Below are 18,592 nucleotides of genomic sequence, written 5' to 3'. Positions count from 1 at the left end.
CCCCTCACCTTCCTGTAAAACAGGTGGAATGCTTTAGGAAGTGCTTTTCCTGGGTGTCTCTGACCACAAGCGTGAATACAGGTGTTGATACAGCAGGAAGTGTTTCTGGAACGGAATGGATTTTGTCTTCTGTGTCCAACCTTCCTGCAGATTTCTTTCTAAATCTCTCTAAATGCACTTTAATCCTGTGGAGCTTGAATTATGGCATGTGCAACTGAAAGCATGGATGTTGTATTTGTTATCAGGTATAATAATGCTTAGAGCATGGAAAATTGTTGTTCATTTTTCAGAATTGAGTGAAGTATTGTAAATGTAATATGAAATAGTCAATCTGCTGTCCTCATATTTGTCAGTGAGTAAGAATATATTGACTTCTGTACTAACTTTTCAGCTAACAGTGTCTGTTTTTCTTACTTTGACACGAGAACTGGATGATTAACTTGTGTCCTCTCTCTTTCTCTGCTGTCTTCAATAGAGCATGCATCATTTTGAACGTGAATTTTCGGAAAAGTAAGCTAATGCTGATTTATCTCTTTAAAGATGCTCTGTTTCTGAATGGGAAAGTTGGATGCAAATCTTGAAGTTGCTTAGTATTGGGAGGGAATAGAAGAAAAAAAATCTGAATGTTCTTACAGATTATTTTAATGAAATACAGCATCTTTAAAAACTATCACTAAAATTATTTTCTTTGTTCACATCCCATTCTCAGCCAAGTTTTTAATGCTGTTTGCACAATTGCTGTCACTTTAAATTCATAATTAAGTTTTTGTTTCAATTCAGGCATCAAGTTTACAGCATCTGATTTACTTCCTATTCCTTTTAACACACTCTTTTAACAAAAATGTCCCTGTAAAAACCCTTGGTAAGTTCTTGTTTGAGTGTTTTATTCTTATAACTGCATGAATGAATAAAATGTGTGTTTGCAGGCAATATCCTTCAATGGATGTAGTGGAAGGGCCTGGTGATAGCTAAGCACTTGTTTCAAATGTTTTTTCTAGTAAATACAGGAAAAGATTTCACTGTAGGGCAGAACAATTTCCTCTGTAGATGTAAATGTGTGTGAACTCAGATTTCTTTGCACCACTCGTGTCAAGAAGGGAAGGGCAGCTTGGTGTTGATTACCTGACTGAAGTGAATGGATTTGAAGATTTTTGAAGATTTCTTAATTAACAGGTTCAATATATAAGGCTCATAGCTTGTCAGATGTCATTCTGAACCCTGAGTGTATTAATGTCTCACAGCAGAGCTCAAGTGTGAGGTGCAATTCTATGTTAGCAGTCTCCCAAGAGTTCAACTACAGCTCAATTTCAGTAATAGTGAGTCCTGAGGAACTTAACAGATTTCCAGGAAGAAAGGTGATCTCTGCCCCTACATCCCTGTCTTTTTACTCTTGTAAAATAACCAGACCAAAATTTGAAGATAGCATGTGGAATGTTGGCCTACTAATACTTAGTGATCCAAGCATTTTGTGTCCTTTTTGCTCTCTGTGTGTTGAACATGTGCCTTCTTTCACCACATTACCACTGTATTTGTATTCCCTGCCCACTGCTTTCGTGGTCATTTCCTATTGCATCTTGTACAACTCCTTGCATAGTCTCTTTCAGCCTCACCTTGCAATCCCAGACAAAAATCTTGTCTGTTCTCTGCAGTTCTTGCATCTCTTTGATGCATTTCTTTTGTGATGAGCTGCTCTTGGTGCTTTCACAGCAGTTTGCATGATCTGTTTGGAGGTAGGTTGGTGCACCAGTCCTGCTCTGACCACTTCAACCACTAAATGAGTTCTTGGACTGCTCTTGGTCTTATTCTTCCTTTGGACAAGTGCCAAGTTTTTCTTTCCTGGCATCCATCCACAAGAAAAGCAGGACTCTAGTGCTGGGAATGTTTAGTCAGTATTTCTAACAGTAAATTGATGTACATCTTTGGCAAGTGTAAAAAGCAGATTTGTATAAGTTAGAAGGCCCCAGTATGTAATTTCAGATTGTGCTGCCATCCTGTGAAGTTTTGGTTACCTCAGAAAGCAGTTGATTCACAGGCAACAGGCAGGTTAAATTGTTTCAGTTCATCTCTGGTGTTTCTATTGGGACTTGAGTATTTCCTCTGGAAGGGAAGAGAGTGAAGATGAGCTCAATGTGTACTTTAATGCTTTGTTTTCACAGAAGGCTTTTGTGCCAATGAGAATTTCTCCTGAAGAGCTGGAAGTGCTACAGTCACAGCACATATTAATGTACACTGCCAAAATTGGATGCTTTATGTGAATACTCTGCATTTTGAGCTTGCTCTCATATGGGAAAAGTCTTTCTTCAAAGACTGGTACAGATAGAAAATAAGGAAGTTTTGAATTATGTCTTTCATCTAGTATAACTGCTTGTTTTAATAACAGCAGTTGTGTTTTTACTTTACTTGTTAGCCTAAAAACAGTTGTTGATGAGGAATTGACAGACAAATGGAGCACAGAGAACTCTGCTTCTTTTCTGTAGTTGAGCTTTATCCTTCATCAAATCCCTTTTGAGTCTGAGTGGCATAATGTTACATAATTACTTGATATTTGCTCACCTACTTGATATTTGCTCACTTCTACCAAGCAGTTCACTTGAGGAACAACAGTCTCTTGGCTGCCTTCATGTTGTTTTCCTTGCCCAGTATCACAGTTCTTGCCATTTACCAGTATATTCCTCTTTGTAGGTCAGAGCTACTGGAAGCAAGTGTTACTAGGTGCCATTTGTCTCTTCAGTCTTCCTACGGCATAACTCATGATCTAGATTAGAGTTCAAATTCACTGCTGAGCAGTACCAGGATATTAATCTTTATGTCCCTACTCCTTCCAGAACATGAGACAAGATGGCCCATTGTTATTTGACTGGTGTAGCAGTGGTGTAGCAGCAGGGCTGCACAAGATCAGGGTGTTGGGAGAATTCCTGGGTGAATGAGGAAATCCGCTTGCCTGGCTCTGAAGTGCCAGGAACAGCTCCCTGCAGGCCCCCACTGCTGGGGCAGCTGCACGTTCCACTGTGGGCTCTGGCTCCCCAGGGAGTCAGGATGTGCAGGCTGAGGTTGGATGAGAAGCAGAAAGTGGATGTGGCAGGGACAGAGTACAAAGGTGGGAACAAGAGAGGCAGGCTGGAGGTGTGTGTGACAGTGTTGTGATTCATTCAGTCTGTCAAAACAGCCATGTGTTACAACATATTTGGAGAAAGTCAAACAGAACTTTGGAAGTGTAAAACACTTCCAGAAAACTCTATCTGCAGTTAGTACTCTAAAAATGAGGTATAATCTGGCCAAGTGAAATGGTCATCACAAATATTACAGGGATGTGGTTCTTCATTCATAGGATTGTAAAATGAGTTATGTAAGTAAGAACAGGTAGTAAAATTTGCTTCCAGTCCTTGTTGCTGTTCATGTCCCACAGAACATGAACAGCCTCACTAGGGACAAGCAGGTGAAGCTGAACCTGGGAAGTCCCCTTCAGTGATCCCTGTTTTCCTTGGTGCAAGATCACATATGAGTCACGTTTTGCATCTGAGTCCTGAGGCCCTTCAGGCTTCATTTCAGAGGTATCTCAGATGCCATGCTATCTCACCTGCAGATAGAGGGATTGGATCACTTTGGCATTTTCCATCTGTTCTGTTCTTCACACTCACTGGCATTCAAGGGATGACGGGACTAGTGCGGGACTGAGCAAGTCCAGCCACGCAGCCCCTGGGGCAGGACCTGCCCGGCATAACCAAACTCCACCTTCTCTCCCGAATGTCTCAGGAGCATCGTCCATCCCGCCAGCCCCGCCGCCGCCGCCGCCAGCAGCTCCGCCCCCGGGCTCAGAGGGGAGCGCGGAGGCGCCCCCGGCCCGGCCCGAGGTCAGCGCCAGCCGAGGAGCCCTGCTCAGCTCCATCCAGAACTTCCAGAAAGGAACCCTGAAGAAAACACAGACGTGCGACCACAGCGCCCCCAGGATCAGCTGAGGCCGCCGGTCACTGCAGGATTCAATTCCCTGTCCCCTCCTGTGCTGCCCCTCCTGAGCAGCACCCAGCACTGCAGCTCCCCTCTGCCCGGTTCCAGCACTGCCTGCCCGGGCTGCTGCGATCCCAACACCCTGATCCCTGCTGTGCCCCGCTGGGATGAGCACTCCGGTCTTTACTTGGCTGTAGGAACTGGGTTCTCCAGCTACACCTACAGGGGAACAGCAACTCCTCTGTAGCTGAACAAAAAAATCTGAAAATAGGAATGACCATGATGATGGTAAATTAATGCATTTTTCCTAGCTCCATTCCACCCCATTTTTCAAATTACAGGAATGTAGTTTTAGTCTGCTCAGTTTTTCAACTCTTTTCACGCACTTGTAACTCATCTTAATTCTTGCTGCATGGAGTCAACAATTTGTTTTACATAATCCAACCTTTGAAACATACTGCACAGGTGAGGGAACTGGAGAATTAAATCTTATTCCCACCATGTTTTGCTGGTGGAGTTAAAATGCTGTCTCATGAAGCTTGTTTAAATGGACATCCTACCTGCAACTCTAGGAGAAAGTGTTTTTAAATGAGGAAGCAGTTGAAGTGGGAGGTTATAGGGCACTGGGATGTTTTTGTTGATTTAATTAAATGAAAAGTTACTTCAAGTTAATTCTATCATTTAAACTTTATTGCAAGATCCTTTTTGATTTAAAACCTTAAACAAATTGCACTTTAAAGGATTATAGATAATCCATTTTTTTAAATTCAAGTACATCAGTGTTTGTTACTATGCAGAGAATGTCTGTACAAAGTTTCATGTAACCTGTGATATTCATTTTTATTAAAATGTTAATGGAATTCCTTCAGCAGCATGTGGTGGGTATGTTCCAGTGGGATTCAACCTCCAAGCCAGACCTCCCAAGAACTGAGCAGCATCTCTGCTACAGGAAATACTCTGGGGAGTGTTCCTGGCTCTGCAGAAACAGGACCCAACTCTTCTGCCTGCTCACAGAAGATCCTCTGCCCCCATTTACCCGAGGGGCAGAGCAGCCCCTGCTGCACAGGCCCCTCCAGGCAGCTTTCCCTCTGTACCAGGAGCTGCTGAGGGAGGCCTGGCAGAGCTCCCTGGGATCTCCAAAGGCTGCTCTAAATGTGTCCCAGCTCTTCATACACACTCCACAGACCTGCTGCTTGGGCTCAGTGCAGCTGGATAAACTCATTTTGCATTGCAAGAGCTATAGTAAGAGTGTGCTGCTGTCAGCCTAGGTGAGGAGCTTAAAAAAAAAAAAGAAACCACAAAAAACTTGAATAGTAAAAGCAAAGCATCTGGGCATTTTTTTTAATCACTGTTATGTGGCAGGTAGTAAAGAAAAATCGGGTATTGTTTCCTATCACATCGTGGAAAGGTTCAGGATCTTTATTTGAGCTCTTGTACAGAAGCCTTTCTGCATGTGCACAGTGCTCTTCAAAGCAGACACAGCCAGCATCTCCTAAGCCAGCCCTGGGCTGCCACAGCCTCTGCTGCACTCAGGGCTGGGCTCCAGTGATCAGCCTGATCATTGCTCTCCAATGAGCCCTGCAACCACAGGCTCCTGCAGCTGTGCAGCATTCAAGGCCTGCTCCTGCTCTCTGCAGCTCTGCCCTCACTCACTGCTGCAGCAGCTTCAACACAGCTCCTCTGGCACTTACAAGCCACAAAACCAGAGGATTTCCCCTCATGCTGAGTTTACAACGGGGTTTCTCCACAAAGAGCAGCACTGACCCAGCTGTACTGTTGAACAAACAAGCATTACCACATGGTTGCAGACAGAAAGTGTGGCTTGGGGGGGTAACCCCATATAAATATTTTGGGAGGTCACTATACTTTCCCCACTGTACAAAAAAGATCATGGAGCTTATACAACAGAAATTATGCATACAACATGCCCAACACCAAGAATGCCTTGTAGAGCAGGATTTTAAAACATCTATTTACAACTTATATATTCAAAGTTTTTTTCACTGCAAATACTATATCCTTCACTTGAGGTATGCTGTTATCCTCTAAGATTTTTGCATAAGGCATGGGGACATCAGCACCGGTGACACGCACAGCTGGAGCATCCAGGTAGTTAAAGGCAGGCCCTGAAACAGAAGACAGTGTCAGGTTGCCAAGTACTATGCTTTTATCTTGATTCAATTTCTGAATCTTACTCTATTTATAAACAATTTTGTTCCTGTAGCTCTAACATTCCAGAAAGCAGTGTTCTGGCTTGTTTGTGTTCATGCACTGTGGGGTTTGGTCACCCACCCCGTGAAAATCTCCAGAGTAAGACAGCTCCACTCCCCTGATGTAACTCTAACTCTGCTTTTGCCTGGCTTCATCAAGAATAATCAGGATTTAGAGTAGGGAATGAGATCAGTGTGCTGTGAAACTCAGTACCTTCCATGATCCTGGCACAGATTTCAGCTCCAACTCCAAACTGGGGCCAACCTCCTTCTACAGTGACCAGATGGTTTGTCTTGACCACGCTGGCTTCCACCGTCTCTATGTCCATCGGCCGAATGGTTCGCAGGTTTATCACCTGGGGAAAGGGAGAGGGTGAGCCTGGCAGTGCCCTGAGCCTGAGAGCTGTGAGCTGTGCCTGTGAGCTGTGCCCTGAGCCTGGGAGCTGTGCCCTGAGTGTGTACCCTGAGCCTGGGAGCTGTGCCCTGTGCCCCGAGCCTGAGCCTGTGCCCTGAGCCTGAGAGCTACACCCTGTGAGCTGTGCCCTGTGAGCTGTGCCCTGAGCCTGAGAGCTGTGCCCTGAGTGTGTACCCTGAGCCTGTGAGCTGTGCCCTGTGCCCCGAGCCTGAGCCTGTGCCCTGAGCCTGAGAGCTGTGCCCTGAGCCTGGGAGCTGTGAGCTGTGCCCTGAGCCTGTGAGCTGTGCCCTGAGCCTGGGAGCTGTGCCCTGTGCCCTGAGAGCTGTGCCCTGAGCCCGGGAGCTGTGCCCTGTGCCCTGAGAGCTGTGCCCTGAGCCTGTCACCCACCACTGCTTGGGTACAGGGCCCCTCAGAACTTCCAGTTCTGACTCCAAAGACAAGACTTAATAATTAATTTTTGACTCAGAAACGTGAAAGGCACATGCTGTTAGGCCACTTGCAAGTATTAAGACTGTTGTAGGTAATACACTGAAGTTTTGCAGAACTTGAACAAGTAGATGCTACTTTTACCCCTACTTTAGAGAAAGAGAAAGGTAACCCAAACCTCACTCACCTCACACTCTACACCTTCTTTAGAAAGTACAGCAGCTGCTTCCAAACAATGGCCAACAGGTCTTGAGTGTGCCACTAATGTAACATGAGTTCCTACAACAGAAACAAGAGTAAGAAAAAACCTCTTGAGATTTAAAGCTTTTTTCCAGACCTCAGGCTCCTTGCAAGTAGCATTAGGATTCACTTGTAAATTTTAGGTTCTTAGATTTATTTGAAATACTGAGCCCAGACATAGTATGAAGAGAGGAAGGACCATGTTAAGACACAAATTTTGCCCTTGAATCCAGGGAACTGAAGAGGTATTTAATATAGTTTTCAGATTATCCTATTCAAATATTCATATAATTCAGAGGTAAATTATGAAAAAGTGGGCAGAAACACTACAGTGATCTCTTTTTGCATTTTTGACCAAAATCACATACTTAGGTGAGGAAAAAGCAGTTTCAGCCATCACCTACCCAATCTGTACTACAGAACAAATCCTTTATGGAATCCTCTAGAAGGGTATGGTTTAAGCTGAGATATGGACAATCAGGTCATATTTCCTTGTAAGGGCAACAGAACAAGAAACCACAACAGTGGATAAAAGAACATTTGAATACTTAACATTTGAAATACTTTTCTGTACCCTGAATAGATGAGAGGTTAAGAAAAGTCTCAAAGGATGTCAATTAATAAGGAAACAAATGCATTCTCAGCTTACCTTGCTTTTCTATTTTAGCTTTCCCAATGGGAACAACAAACTCCTTTGACTGTGCCTGTTCAGACATTTCAAAGGGAACACCATAGAGTAATTCACTTTCCAGCACCACAACTAGAAGGAAACATACTTGGATTAGTGTGCACAGCCGCAGGCACAGGCCTGCACTGACCATTAACAGTCCTGCAGCTCAAGACAGCAAACCCACCCAGGCAACAAGGGAGTGAGGACTGTTTGCAGAAGGAATTAAAAAAAAAAGAGTAAATCTAAGTTTTTACTTCAATAATGAATTATTTAAGAAACTTCTACAACTACTCTGAAATGAGGTGAGCCATTTTACTTTTGGTACATGACAGTACAACCACTAGTTTTAGAAAGGTCTAATATTTTTAATTACTGTTTGTGAAAAAATAAAGTCAAAGGTTGCCCTGCTCTTGAATAAGGACATTGTGAATTTATAATTTGAATTTCATGATCTGTAAAATTGAGTTACATAGGCACTATAAATGCAGGAATGTAATGTAATATAATAATTCTCCTAACTCATCTTCACCCTTTTTAACCCCTTTATGATAGATTTGTAAATACTCTCAGGTTTCCAGGCTGATACCAAACTAGCACTAAAACTGTGCACCTGGCATCAGCACAAAATCAGTCTGCTGTTAGCATGGCAGGGACTGTTATGTGGCAGCTAGTAAGGAAAAATCAGGTATTGTTTCCCATCACATAGTGAAAAGGTTCAGGATTATTTCAGCTCTTTTACAGAAGCCTTTCTGCATGCTCAGAGTGCTCTCCAAACCAGACACTGCCAACATCCCTTCACCCAGCCCTGGGCTGTGCCAGCCTCTCCTCAGAGTGAAAGAGAAAAGCACAAATCCCTCTGTGTCTTTTTACATACCCTAAAACTGCAGTAAGCCAACCTTGAGTGCTCCAGGGTTTAACCAATCTTTGTTTTGTGGGTAAAACCAGCCATTCCTCCAGTGGGAGGCATTGCTATGAGCTGCTCGTGCCCACCTGGATTGTCATCCCGGATGGATGCTTTCAGCAGCCCTTTGGCATCCTCGGAGCTCCAGGGGCTGACGACTTTGAGGCCGGGGCAGTGGCCGTACCAGGCGGCGAAGCACTGGGAATGCTGCGCGGCCACGCCCGCCGAGGCGCCGTTGGGGCCGCGGAACACGATGGGCACGGCGATGGAGCCCGCAGACATGTAACAGGTCTTGGCAGCGGAGTTGATCACCTGATCGATGGCTTGCATCGAGAAGTTGAACGTCATGAATTCGCACACCGGTCTCAACCCTGCCTATTAAGTGTATTGAAATATGGGTTTTGACATAAAAACGGTTCAATTTTTAAAAGCAGAAGTAAAGGAATGCAAATGTACAAACCATAGCAGCACCGACAGCGATTCCTGCAAAGCCCATCTGAAAGAGAAGGAAACCAAGGGATAAGGACCAGGGAGCAGCTGATGACGGCATCAGTAGGGTAGGAGAGAAGGCAGCCTCACCTCAGATATCGGGGTGTCGATCACCCTTTTGTCCCCGTACTTCTTCCAGAGACCCCTGGAGATCTGCAGGGTAGGAGCAAGGAGTCAGGGCCCGCCTGAAGCCCCTTCCCGGGCCGCCAGCGTCTCCCGCGTACCTTGTAGGCGCCATCGTACTGTGCCACCTCCTCGCCCAGCAGGAAGACGCGCTCGTCTCGCTCCAGCTCCTCATCCAGCGCCTGGTTCAGCGCGTCCCGCACCGTCACCTGCGAGACAGCGGCGGGCGGGCTGAGCGGGGACCGGCTCCTCACACGCCGGAGTCACCTCAGCCCGGCGGCGCAGTCACCTCAACGCCCGCCCGCCTGGGGCCGAACCCTTCCCTGAGGGGGCAGCCCTCCCCGCTACCTGTATGGCGGCGGACGCGGACAGGCGGAGGCCCCTGCGCTGCTGGAGCCGCTGGAGCGGGGCCCGGGCGCCGCTGCCGTGCGGGGCGAGGCGGGCGCCCAGCGCCAGGTGCCGCAGGGCCGCCGCAGCCGCCGCCATCTTGCCCGTGTCCTCTCGCCCTGGGCCGCCCGGCCCCGCCTCCCCGCGGCTCTCGCGAGAGGTTCCGCGGCGCGCGGGCGTGGCGAGGAGCGCGCGGCCTTCTTGCGCCACTTCCGGTACCGGGGCCGTGCGGGGACCCCCGCGGGGCCGCGCGTGGCGCGCGCCCGAACGCCCCGCCCGCGGCCCCGGCCGGGCGCGCGCAGCCCCGCGGGGACGCGCCCGCGGGGACGCGCCGGAACCGCCGGGCAGCCCCTGGGCGGCGGGAACGCGCGTCCCGGCCGCGCCCGTCCGCCCCGCCCCGTCACCGACCGCCGGGGCGGGGCCCGCCGGGACACTCCCCCGCGCCGTCCCCGCCCGCGCCGGCGGCTCCGCTCCGGGCTCGGGCACGGTCCCCGCCGCCGCCGCTGCTGCCGCCGGGCTCCGCCTCAGTGCCGAGAGCTGCGCCCGTGAGTGCCGGGGCGGGCGGGGGGCGCGGGGCCGGGCCCGGGGCTGCCCCGGCTCGGGGGGCGGTGCGGGGCGGGGGCCGCAGCCGCGGAGGGCAGCGCGTCACGGCGGGAGCGGGAGCGGGGCAGGTGCCCGTGCCGTGCCGGGCTCCCGGGGCCGTGCCCGGCCGGGCACCGAGAGCGGAGGCCCCGAGTTGGCGTGGGGCTGGGACCGGGGGTGTTACGGGTCCCATTCCCGGTCGGGCGCGGGGGATGCCCGGTGGGTGCCGGCGCTGAGCCCTGGCAGGGAGGCTCCGGACCGGGGCTTTGCTCGGTACCGGGAGGGGAGCGGGTCCCGCTTCCCCAGCGGGAGAGGAGCAGAGCTGGGGCTCTGTTCTGGGTGGGGGTCAGGCCATGGGCTCGCGGGTCACTTGCGGGGAGAGAGCACAAGGGGTTAATCCCAGCATCTTTGCTGAATCACGGTGATCCGGGGGAGAGTTCTTCTACCACCGTCTCGTTGGCTCTTCTGGGATGGAAACGGGCACTTCCCGGCTCCTGCTGCAGCCCTGGACCCCACTCTGCGCTCCCCGGGGGGATTTCTGTCCCATGTGGCTGTCCCTCCTTGGTCCGTGTGAGTGCCAAGCCCCAGCTGTGTGCAGGGATGCTCCGTGTGTCTGACACCTGCCCCCCGCCAGAACTGTTCAGAGACGTGTTTCCTCAATGGAAAAGCACTGGCTAATATCACAGAAGCAAAGTGCATGGATAAACCCCAATTATTATCACAGGTCCTGGAAGCCTGAGTGCCCTGGGTTGCTTCAGCAGGACCAGGCTGGATGTGAGAGTCCTCCTTTGGGTCTCTTATAGGAGGACCAAAGTCGTACTGGATGTGGGCTCTTCCAACAAGAAGCAATTGAAATACAGGTTTGGAATCAGGGCTTAAAACAGGATGTCATAGAGCTCCTTGGGGAAGGGATGGAAACTTTAGGAGCTTGGAATTTGTTGTGAAGCAATTAAACATAAAGGAGTGAAAATGTTGAGTGGCTAGCGTGAGCGTTTTTCCATCCTGCCTGAGGTAAAGACTGAGTATTAGTATAAAACAACCCAAGAAAAGCAAAAGCTAAGTTAACTTTTAATAAACTGCATTAGTCATGATAAACTTGACATGTGTAGAAGGCAGTAGGTGCTTTCTTTAGTGAAGCTGATCTGCTGAATTGCCAGAAGATTTGGTAACTGGTTGTTTTGAGAACGTTCCTCCTCCTCCTCCTCACTCCCCTGGTTAGGGTGGCACAGAGCTGGGGCTCAGGGGTGCCCTGCAGACCATCAGCTCACTGTAGTTTGGTGGAGAGCAGTCAGCACTGGTGCTGCTCAGTGTTTGTCAGTTCAGGTGAGTCACCAGTAATTTACAGTAAGAACTTGCCTTTCAAATTTTCTGACTGGCTGGGAAAGAGAGAGGTTGTCCCTGTACAGCATAACTGTGCTGGTGGATGGAGTTCCTTCTCATCTTGTGAGATCTAAGTGTGAGAGGCAGGGAGCTCACAAAGGGGGTGAGTAGCTGAAATGCCAAGTGTATGTCAGAGTCTTACCTTGCTCTTTTTCATTTTTAAGTTGCCATTGCTAGAATTCCTTCCATCTCTCTATTGACATAGGAATCAAAGGTAACTCTTGAGGTTAAACAGCCTGTGCTGTAATATTGATACCAAACTGCCCATGAAAGATTATTGCCAGGAGTAAATCCCTTAATTCTTATTTGAAAAACTAGGTGAGGAACATTCAGAGCAAATCAGGTGGTCTGTGCCTCTTGACTTACAACAGCTTGGTGTATTTCTGCTCCTCCTTTGAGTAACTGCATGTTGCACCATTGCAGGGCTCTCTCCAGGAGTGGTGGGAGCCTGTAGTGCCAGCAGTGTGGATGAATGCCTGGCAGGGCTGCTGGCCTCCCTGGCCTGTGTATGTGTGTCTGTGTGTGTGTTTTCACAGGTGCAGACATTCATCTGACTCTTAAATGCTTTCTTTGAATTTCAGCTTGCAAACTGGTTTGCAGCTGTGTTGTGGGAGAAGCCCTGCTGGAGTTAGTGGCACTACCTGTTGCAGCAGTGCTGCTGATAAACAGCCCTGTAATCCTCTGAGTCATAACAAATGAAATAAGAGCAAGCATTTTATAAGTGCAGGTATCCAGTTTGGTGTGTCGAGTGTAAAGTGATGACCTGAGTGCTTTTCTTGCTTCTCACTGTGCCATTCCAGCTCTGGCTGTGCTGGGCTGTGGCAGCAGCCCCAGTGCCCGTGTCCCTGCTGTGTGTCCCCTCCCTGCAGGCACAGCAGTGTCACCACAGCAGGACTGTGGTCTGACACCGTCCCTGCACTTCTGCTCCCACCAGAGAGGGACATCCCGTTTGGCTGAACTGTGTCAGCAATTTGTCTGACTGAATTTCACTTCACATATTCTTTTGTGGTTATCAAATGTAGGCTGCCTTGGGATATGGCTGTGTGTCATCTGTAATTTGCTGTCTGGACAGGAGTAGCTGTGTTGGCAAGCTTGTTCCTGCGTGCAGTCCACTGGTGTGTGACACAAGGACAGAGCTGGCTTGAGGCTGCCTGTGCTGGGGGATGGATGGAGTGTCTGCCCACCCCCTGGTGATCACTGTGTCCCGTTCAGGAGGATTTAAAGCATCATTGAGAGGGCACATGTCATGAAGGGTGTCCATCCTCAGCCTTGCTGTGGTGTGGTTGGTGAGTCCTTAGCTCAGGCTGTACCCAAACTAAGCTACTCTCACCTGTGAAGCTGTGTGTAAATTCAGAACTCCCAGGTTGATGAGGGAGGTAGTGAAGGGTTGGGATCACTCTCAGGCATTTCAGGATGGGCTCCTGGTATCTCCTTTTGTGTGGCACATCTCGCTCCAGCACTGGTTTGCCTGGGCGCTCTGTGTGTGCCTCCTGGCTCTGGGTCCTTACACAAAGGTCACAGAGATTTCTCCGTGCCCCTTCTATGTTTAGGGCTAGGTTTGTTCCAGATAATTGCTCTTGTAAATTTTTCACTCTGGTGTTACACAGCAGAGCTGTGATCAAAGATTAAATCATGCCTTTGCACCGGCTTGCAGTGTCATCGCTTTCTTTCCCTGATGAAGTCTTGATTCATCTGTACTGGACTTACATGCTGACCAAAATAGCATCATATTCCCTAGTTAAAATAACTGATGGACATCTCTGCCTTTGAAATATTCTGGATGTCTAATTTGAGTTAATTTTATTAAGACTGCAGATCTCTTCTGTCATGATTACTGGAGAGGTTTCTGGCTGGCTGCATCATTTCACTTTTGAGTGAGTGTCAGAAATCTGTACCAGTCTCATATGGTTTTAATGCCTCTTCATGTTTTCCTCATCTTGTACTGGAGCAGAATAACACCTTCAAGTGCTAGAATTTAAAAGGTCTGGTCTATTGCTCAAAGTTTACAAACTGTACTTGAGTGACAATTAAAAAAAAACAACCCCAAAACCAAACCAAACAACCCCCCCAAAGAAACAAACAAACAAAAGCCCAAACCCAAAATCCCCCCCAAAAAACAAAACAAAATGAAACAAAAAAGCAAACAGCAAAACCCTGAAAGAATTGAGTTCTTGATTTGTGAGCAGTTAAAAAAAATAATTAGAGATGTTGGCAAAAGAGCTGGTGTTCCAGGTTTATCTGCTGCTGGGGGATGTGCTTTAATGTCCTCTCTTGAGGCATACTCTGTCTCTAATTTGTAAAAATAGGATCCTGGTATGACTTGTTCTGTATCTTAGTATTCCTTAGTCTTCTGTTGTTCTGACCTCACTATTTTCATATACTGATTTTGTTTTTTATACTCTTTAATCCACCTGAGATGCAGCTGGGGCTGTGCTTGTGCTGCTGGGTCCCCAGGACCTGCTGGGCACTGTTTTGCCCAGGCTGTGGATTTGGGCAGGGCAGCAGGGCACAGAGAGGTGGGATGTGCTGCCTTGTTCTGTGGTGAATGAAACCCACCTCATTTCCTAGGCATGGGAAGGGCAAGGTATCTTTTTTGGTTGGGAATTAACTGTGAACAATGAGTAGTTTTGGAACGTGGGGCTCTGGCTTGGCTAAATCTTTGTGCTGCCTTTAGCTGGGTGGCTGCATGTTGAAGTTTGTTAGTAAAGAGGATGGGACCAGAAGTCTTGGGAACTGTGTGGTCTTTTTAAGATGTAAAAATAAACAAAGCTGAGAAGCTCTACCCTACTTAAAACAGGCTGACCTAAATTTTCAGCACTTCTAGCAGAGAGGCAGCTCTGGGCAGGGATAAAGGCTGGCTGATGACTGGCTTCCCTGTCCTTCCATCGCTTGACAAGGTTGACAGGCCACCTTTGGCACATCAACACTGGACTCTGAGGTCATTCACTTCCCCCTTCTTGAGCTGCACAGCCTGGCTGGGGATTTGCCTTGTGCTCCTGTGGACAGTCTCCTTGTTATGCAAGTCAACAGTTCAGCATCTTCTGGGGAGTCACAGCATGAATCTCTTCTCAAATTGCTTTTGTTGGTGTGTGTTGACAGCATGTTAGATGTCCTCTGGCTTGTCCCTACAGAGATTGCTTTTGAGAGTAGGTGTCTGGGAAGTCCTTTCATACTCTTTGTCTGTAGATTAATGTTCTTGCTATCAGTTGCAGTTCTCCACTACTGAATTATTAATTCTGCAGTGAGGGTTTTTTTATTCTTAGTGTTCATTGACTTTCATGCTTGATTTATTTTTCTGAGCAGTTTGAAACTGGAGCATGGGAATGTTGACTAATATTAACAGATCACATGTGTGACCTCAGAGGTGGCTAAATAAACTTTTTTAATTGGGAAAATAACATCTGTCTTTCAAAGTACTCACAGTTTCCCAGGTGAAAGGTTGCTTGTGAACATGTATTGTCCTCAGAGGCACATTGCTTGTTATTCAAGAAATCTGGGATGTTCAGGCAACTGGTGGAGTGGCCGTGTGTGCTCCAGAGGCAGTCCTGTGGGTAATGTGAGGGGAGAAGGAGGGAAAAGAGGGTTTGCAGATTCTTCTGCTAATGTGACTTTGTAGCTGAATGCTTTCCTGGCAGAGAGCCTGCCTTTGATTGGAAAGCATTCCCCTTGGTGTTCTTGTAGGTGCTGATGGTCTGCCATGTTTTGTTCTGTGTTTGTGTGTGCTTTTTCCTGCAGGGAGATAAGAGGAGAGGAATTGTGTATCCTTTCAGCAGCCTCCTGTTAAACTTGGAATCCCACAGCTCAAGCACGTGAACAGATGGATAATGGAGACTGGGGATATATGGTGAGTGCAGGTGTGCACTGTGCACCTCAGCTGGGCTTCCAGGCTCTTGCAGCCAGAGTCCTTCCAGATCTGCCTTCATAGATCCAGAGCTTCAGTCATGAGAGAAGGGAAACTATGCCTGTTAGAACAGCTGTACAACAGCTTGCACACCTTCCCTGGAGTGCTGCACAGCTCCTGTGCACTTTGTGGGGAGTGCCCAGGTTCACATTTGCTGGGCACAGTCAGCCAGGACTGAACTGATGCCTTGAGCTCACTGTTATCATTTTCCTAACACAAAAGCTGAAAATAGTTTATGCTTTTTGCTTATTATTTTAAGGACGTCTGTCATTTTATTTATCGAGAAAAGTATTTTTCCTTGTAAACCTTGTCTCAAACTAGACAAGCACATCTTATTTTCCTCCCCTTCTCATTCTGCTGCCATGCATATGTCTCTTTTCTCTGGCTGGCTGCAGTCCTGGTTGTTAGAGTTGATGGCCAGATGGGATTTATGTTCCTTTCTCTCTTGCTTCCTCAATGTGCTATCTGGAATCTGATGCAGACTGGTTTGTGCTCTGCTCTCCACTTCTATGCAGCACACTAATTTGTTAATAAATATTTCTTTTTGGAGTTAAAAGCTGAAAGTTCTTTTTCTCCTTGCCTGTTTTAATGAAGCCTCTGAGCCAAAGTGTGGATTATTTTGATAGTGAGCTCTTGGTCCTATGTTTAAACCTGCATTGTCTTCCTCTTTTGAGGGATAAAAAGAGGCTTAACGTTTGTTTGGCTGATTTTTTTCTTTCCTTTTTTTTTTTTGGTTTTGGTTTTGTTCTAGAATGAGAGACAGCTTGTGAAAGTAAGGAACGTTGCTGGGCCTCATTCTGACTAACTTGTTCTTCGGGAAATTTCTCTGTTCTCATTTCCCCATCTGTAGAATAGGAAAAAACTTGCTGCCTGAATGCTAAACTTGATCCTGCGACAGTAGCTCAGTTGTTAAGATTTCTAAAGCATTCTGGAAATGTGCATTCTGCATGCTAAGTATCATCCTGTCGAGTTGCCAGTTGTGCCTTGTTGCTAGGTGCCTTGGATTTGTTCAGGTTTGAGCAGCCCTTAGAGGCACCGAACAGGAGAAGTGTGATTCCCCCAGTTTTCCAGCAGTGTTTGCTCTGTGTGTCAGCAAGGTGATCGAATCTTCTTGTTGGGGCTTGATAAACTCTGCAATTTCTCTCTTTCTAGATGACTGATCCAGTCACGCTAAATGTGGGTGGACACATGTACACGACCTCCCTCACAACTCTAACGAGATATCCTGACTCAATGCTCGGGGCCATGTTCAGGGGAGACTTCCCCACTGCCAGGGACTCTCAGGGCAATTACTTTATTGACAGAGATGGACCACTTTTCCGTTATGTTCTTAACTTTTTAAGGACCTCAGAGCTCACTTTGCCACTGGACTTCAAGGAGTTTGACCTGCTCCGGAAGGAAGCAGACTTCTATCAGATTGAGCCCTTGATCCAGTGTCTCAATGACCCCAAGCCATTGTATCCTGTGGATACCTTTGAGGAGGTGGTGGAGCTGTCCAGCACCCGCAAGCTTTCCAAGTACTCCAACCCGGTGGCCGTGATCATCACGCAGCTCACCATCACCACCAAGGTCCACGCGCTGCTGGAAGGCATTTCCAACCACTTCACCAAGTGGAACAAGCACATGATGGACACCAGGGACTGCCAGGTGTCCTTCACCTTCGGGCCGTGCGATTACCACCAGGAAGTGTCGCTGCGCGTGCACCTCATGGAGTACATCACCAAGCAGGGCTTCACCATCAGGAACACCCGCGTGCACCACATGAGCGAGCGTGCCAACGAGAACACAGTGGAGCACAACTGGACTTTCTGCAGACTGGCACGGAAAACAGATGACTGATTCTGACTCCACGGGAGCCACTTCAGTGATTAGCAACTTCATTGGACTGTGAACCCAAGAGAGTCTGGATTTTGACTAAAGCAACAATATGGGCTTTTTTTATACGACTATTTATTGTTTATCAGTGAGGACTGGAGGAGTTTCATTCTCTAGCAGCTCTGTTCTTTTGTCCAGTTCAGAAAAAAAACCGTGCATGTGCCTGTTCAGTCAAGACACCTTTTTGTTTGAAAGAGGGAGTCCGAAGAATCAGTACAATAGGGTATTTTGTGTCATTAACACAATTCTCTGACTCGACTCAAAGTGCTAAAATTACCTCTTGTTTAAATGGTTTCTAATCCATCTAATGCTATGACACTGGGAGCAAGAAACAAAAAAGATTTTAAAATGCAGTTTGGGGAGAAGCTGCTATTGTGTAGACTAATTTAGTTTCTAAATCAATAAACAGTATTGTAATATTCTAGGAAAACAAATCCCACCCTTTAAAAGTACTTGATAAGTACAGTTTCTTACAGTTATGACAACTGTTTCTTTCTATGCATATAAATCAAGCAACCAAATATTATCTGTAGCCATGGAAATACGATTACAAATATTTATATTGGATTCTAAATGCAAAATGTCCCTGTGGTAGAATTCATATTTTTAATGCCTGGTGCAATATTATTCCCAAGTGTAATGCCTGCCAGAAGAAGCTAATAAAAATGTGAAATACAGAATACTGTTTTGTATTTTCTTTTTGTCTTTTAGAATTCTCATACTTAAAAAAATCAAACCCAACCAAACAAAAAACCTCCCACCCAAATCCTGATTTTTTGTGCTGTGGAGTAGTTGGGGTGTTCTGGTAGGGCCCTGGATTCTTCCATTAATGATGGAACTTGTTCCTTTTTATGGAATTAGTTGATTATGTTAATGAGTTGATTCAAATGTCTTCATTAGACACAAGACAAAGCTTGTGTTCTGAAAACTGCTTTAGATTGATAGAAAGATGGCAAATATTTGTACTGGCTAAAGGGATAGGGATGGAGGGAACACAGAGCCTAAATACTTGTAGCTGCTAATAGAGTTGCCTGGTTTGTCAGCACTT

At 47.3% G+C, this 18,592-nt stretch overlaps 3 protein-coding genes across 12 annotated transcripts in view; 2 read left to right on the top strand and 1 right to left on the bottom strand.

Annotated features, from left to right (window-relative positions):
- Positions 1–3,998, top strand: part of PXK (PX domain containing serine/threonine kinase like) — a 32,139-nt gene extending 28,141 nt beyond the window's left edge. For 2 of the 7 annotated variants that reach the window (XM_054280954.1, XM_054280952.1), the window contains exons 18-19: positions 781–862; positions 3,754–3,814. In XM_054280954.1, the coding sequence (XP_054136929.1) occupies positions 781–836 (56 nt within the window). In that variant the 3' untranslated portion in view covers positions 837–862; positions 3,754–3,814. Of the gene's footprint in view, positions 1–475; positions 1,059–3,753 lie in introns of those variants that run through there. The other 5 variants (XM_054280951.1, XM_054280950.1, XM_054280956.1 and 2 more) reach the window with 4 other exon arrangements.
- A 615-nt stretch (positions 3,999–4,613) lies between these two features.
- On the bottom strand, positions 4,614–9,905 carry PDHB (pyruvate dehydrogenase E1 subunit beta). Its single transcript, XM_054280957.1, has 9 exons — positions 9,768–9,905; positions 9,521–9,628; positions 9,387–9,449; positions 9,268–9,303; positions 8,897–9,182; positions 7,886–7,996; positions 7,184–7,275; positions 6,370–6,511; positions 4,614–6,071 (listed from the first exon to the last, which is right to left on the bottom strand). The coding sequence occupies exons 1-9, from the start codon at positions 9,903–9,905 to the stop codon at positions 5,926–5,928; spliced, it is 1,122 nt and encodes a 373-aa protein (XP_054136932.1). The 3' UTR covers positions 4,614–5,925.
- Positions 9,906–10,276: 371 nt separating this feature from the next.
- Positions 10,277–18,583, top strand: KCTD6 (potassium channel tetramerization domain containing 6). 4 transcript variants are annotated; one of them, XM_054280958.1, is made up of 3 exons: positions 10,277–10,351; positions 15,504–15,612; positions 16,822–18,583. In XM_054280958.1, exons 2-3 carry the CDS (start codon positions 15,586–15,588, stop codon positions 17,506–17,508), a joined length of 714 nt encoding a protein of 237 aa, XP_054136933.1. In that variant the 5' UTR covers positions 10,277–10,351; positions 15,504–15,585; the 3' UTR covers positions 17,509–18,583. The 4 variants fall into 4 exon arrangements, with proteins under 4 accessions (XP_054136933.1, XP_054136935.1, XP_054136936.1 ...); XM_054280960.1 differs by lacking the exon at positions 10,277–10,351 and adding an exon at positions 11,076–11,711; XM_054280961.1 differs by lacking the exon at positions 10,277–10,351 and adding an exon at positions 11,740–11,871.
- The last annotated feature ends 9 nt before the right edge of the window (positions 18,584–18,592 follow it).

Source organism: Melozone crissalis, unplaced genomic scaffold (genome assembly GCF_028551555.1).
Source record: "Melozone crissalis strain CALT ecotype California unplaced genomic scaffold, PUWL_Pcris_2 ptg000029l_1, whole genome shotgun sequence".
Classification (NCBI taxonomy): Eukaryota; Metazoa; Chordata; class Aves; order Passeriformes; family Passerellidae; genus Melozone; species Melozone crissalis.
Note: the sequence above shows the minus strand (reverse complement) of the source record. Positions and strands in the feature narration are given on the sequence as shown.

What these genes read in the sequence shown, in the direction of transcription:
- PDHB (XM_054280957.1), bottom strand. Translation starts at nt 9,905, where the DNA reads ATGGCGGCGGCTGCGGCGGCCCTGCGGCACCTGGCGCTGGGCGCCCGC. An exon ending in CCGCGTCCGCCGCCATACAG is followed by an intron (nt 9,629 to 9,767) that starts GTAGCGGGGAGG and finishes GCTGTCTCGCAG; the next exon opens with GTGACGGTGCGGGACGCGCT. An exon ending in TCGACACCCCGATATCTGAG is followed by an intron (nt 9,304 to 9,386) that starts GTGAGGCTGCCT and finishes CTTCTCTTTCAG; the next exon opens with ATGGGCTTTGCAGGAATCGC.
- KCTD6 (XM_054280958.1), top strand. Translation starts at nt 15,586, where the DNA reads ATGGATAATGGAGACTGGGGATATATG. An exon ending in ATGGAGACTGGGGATATATG is followed by an intron (nt 15,613 to 16,821) that starts GTGAGTGCAGGT and finishes CTCTCTTTCTAG; the next exon opens with ATGACTGATCCAGTCACGCT.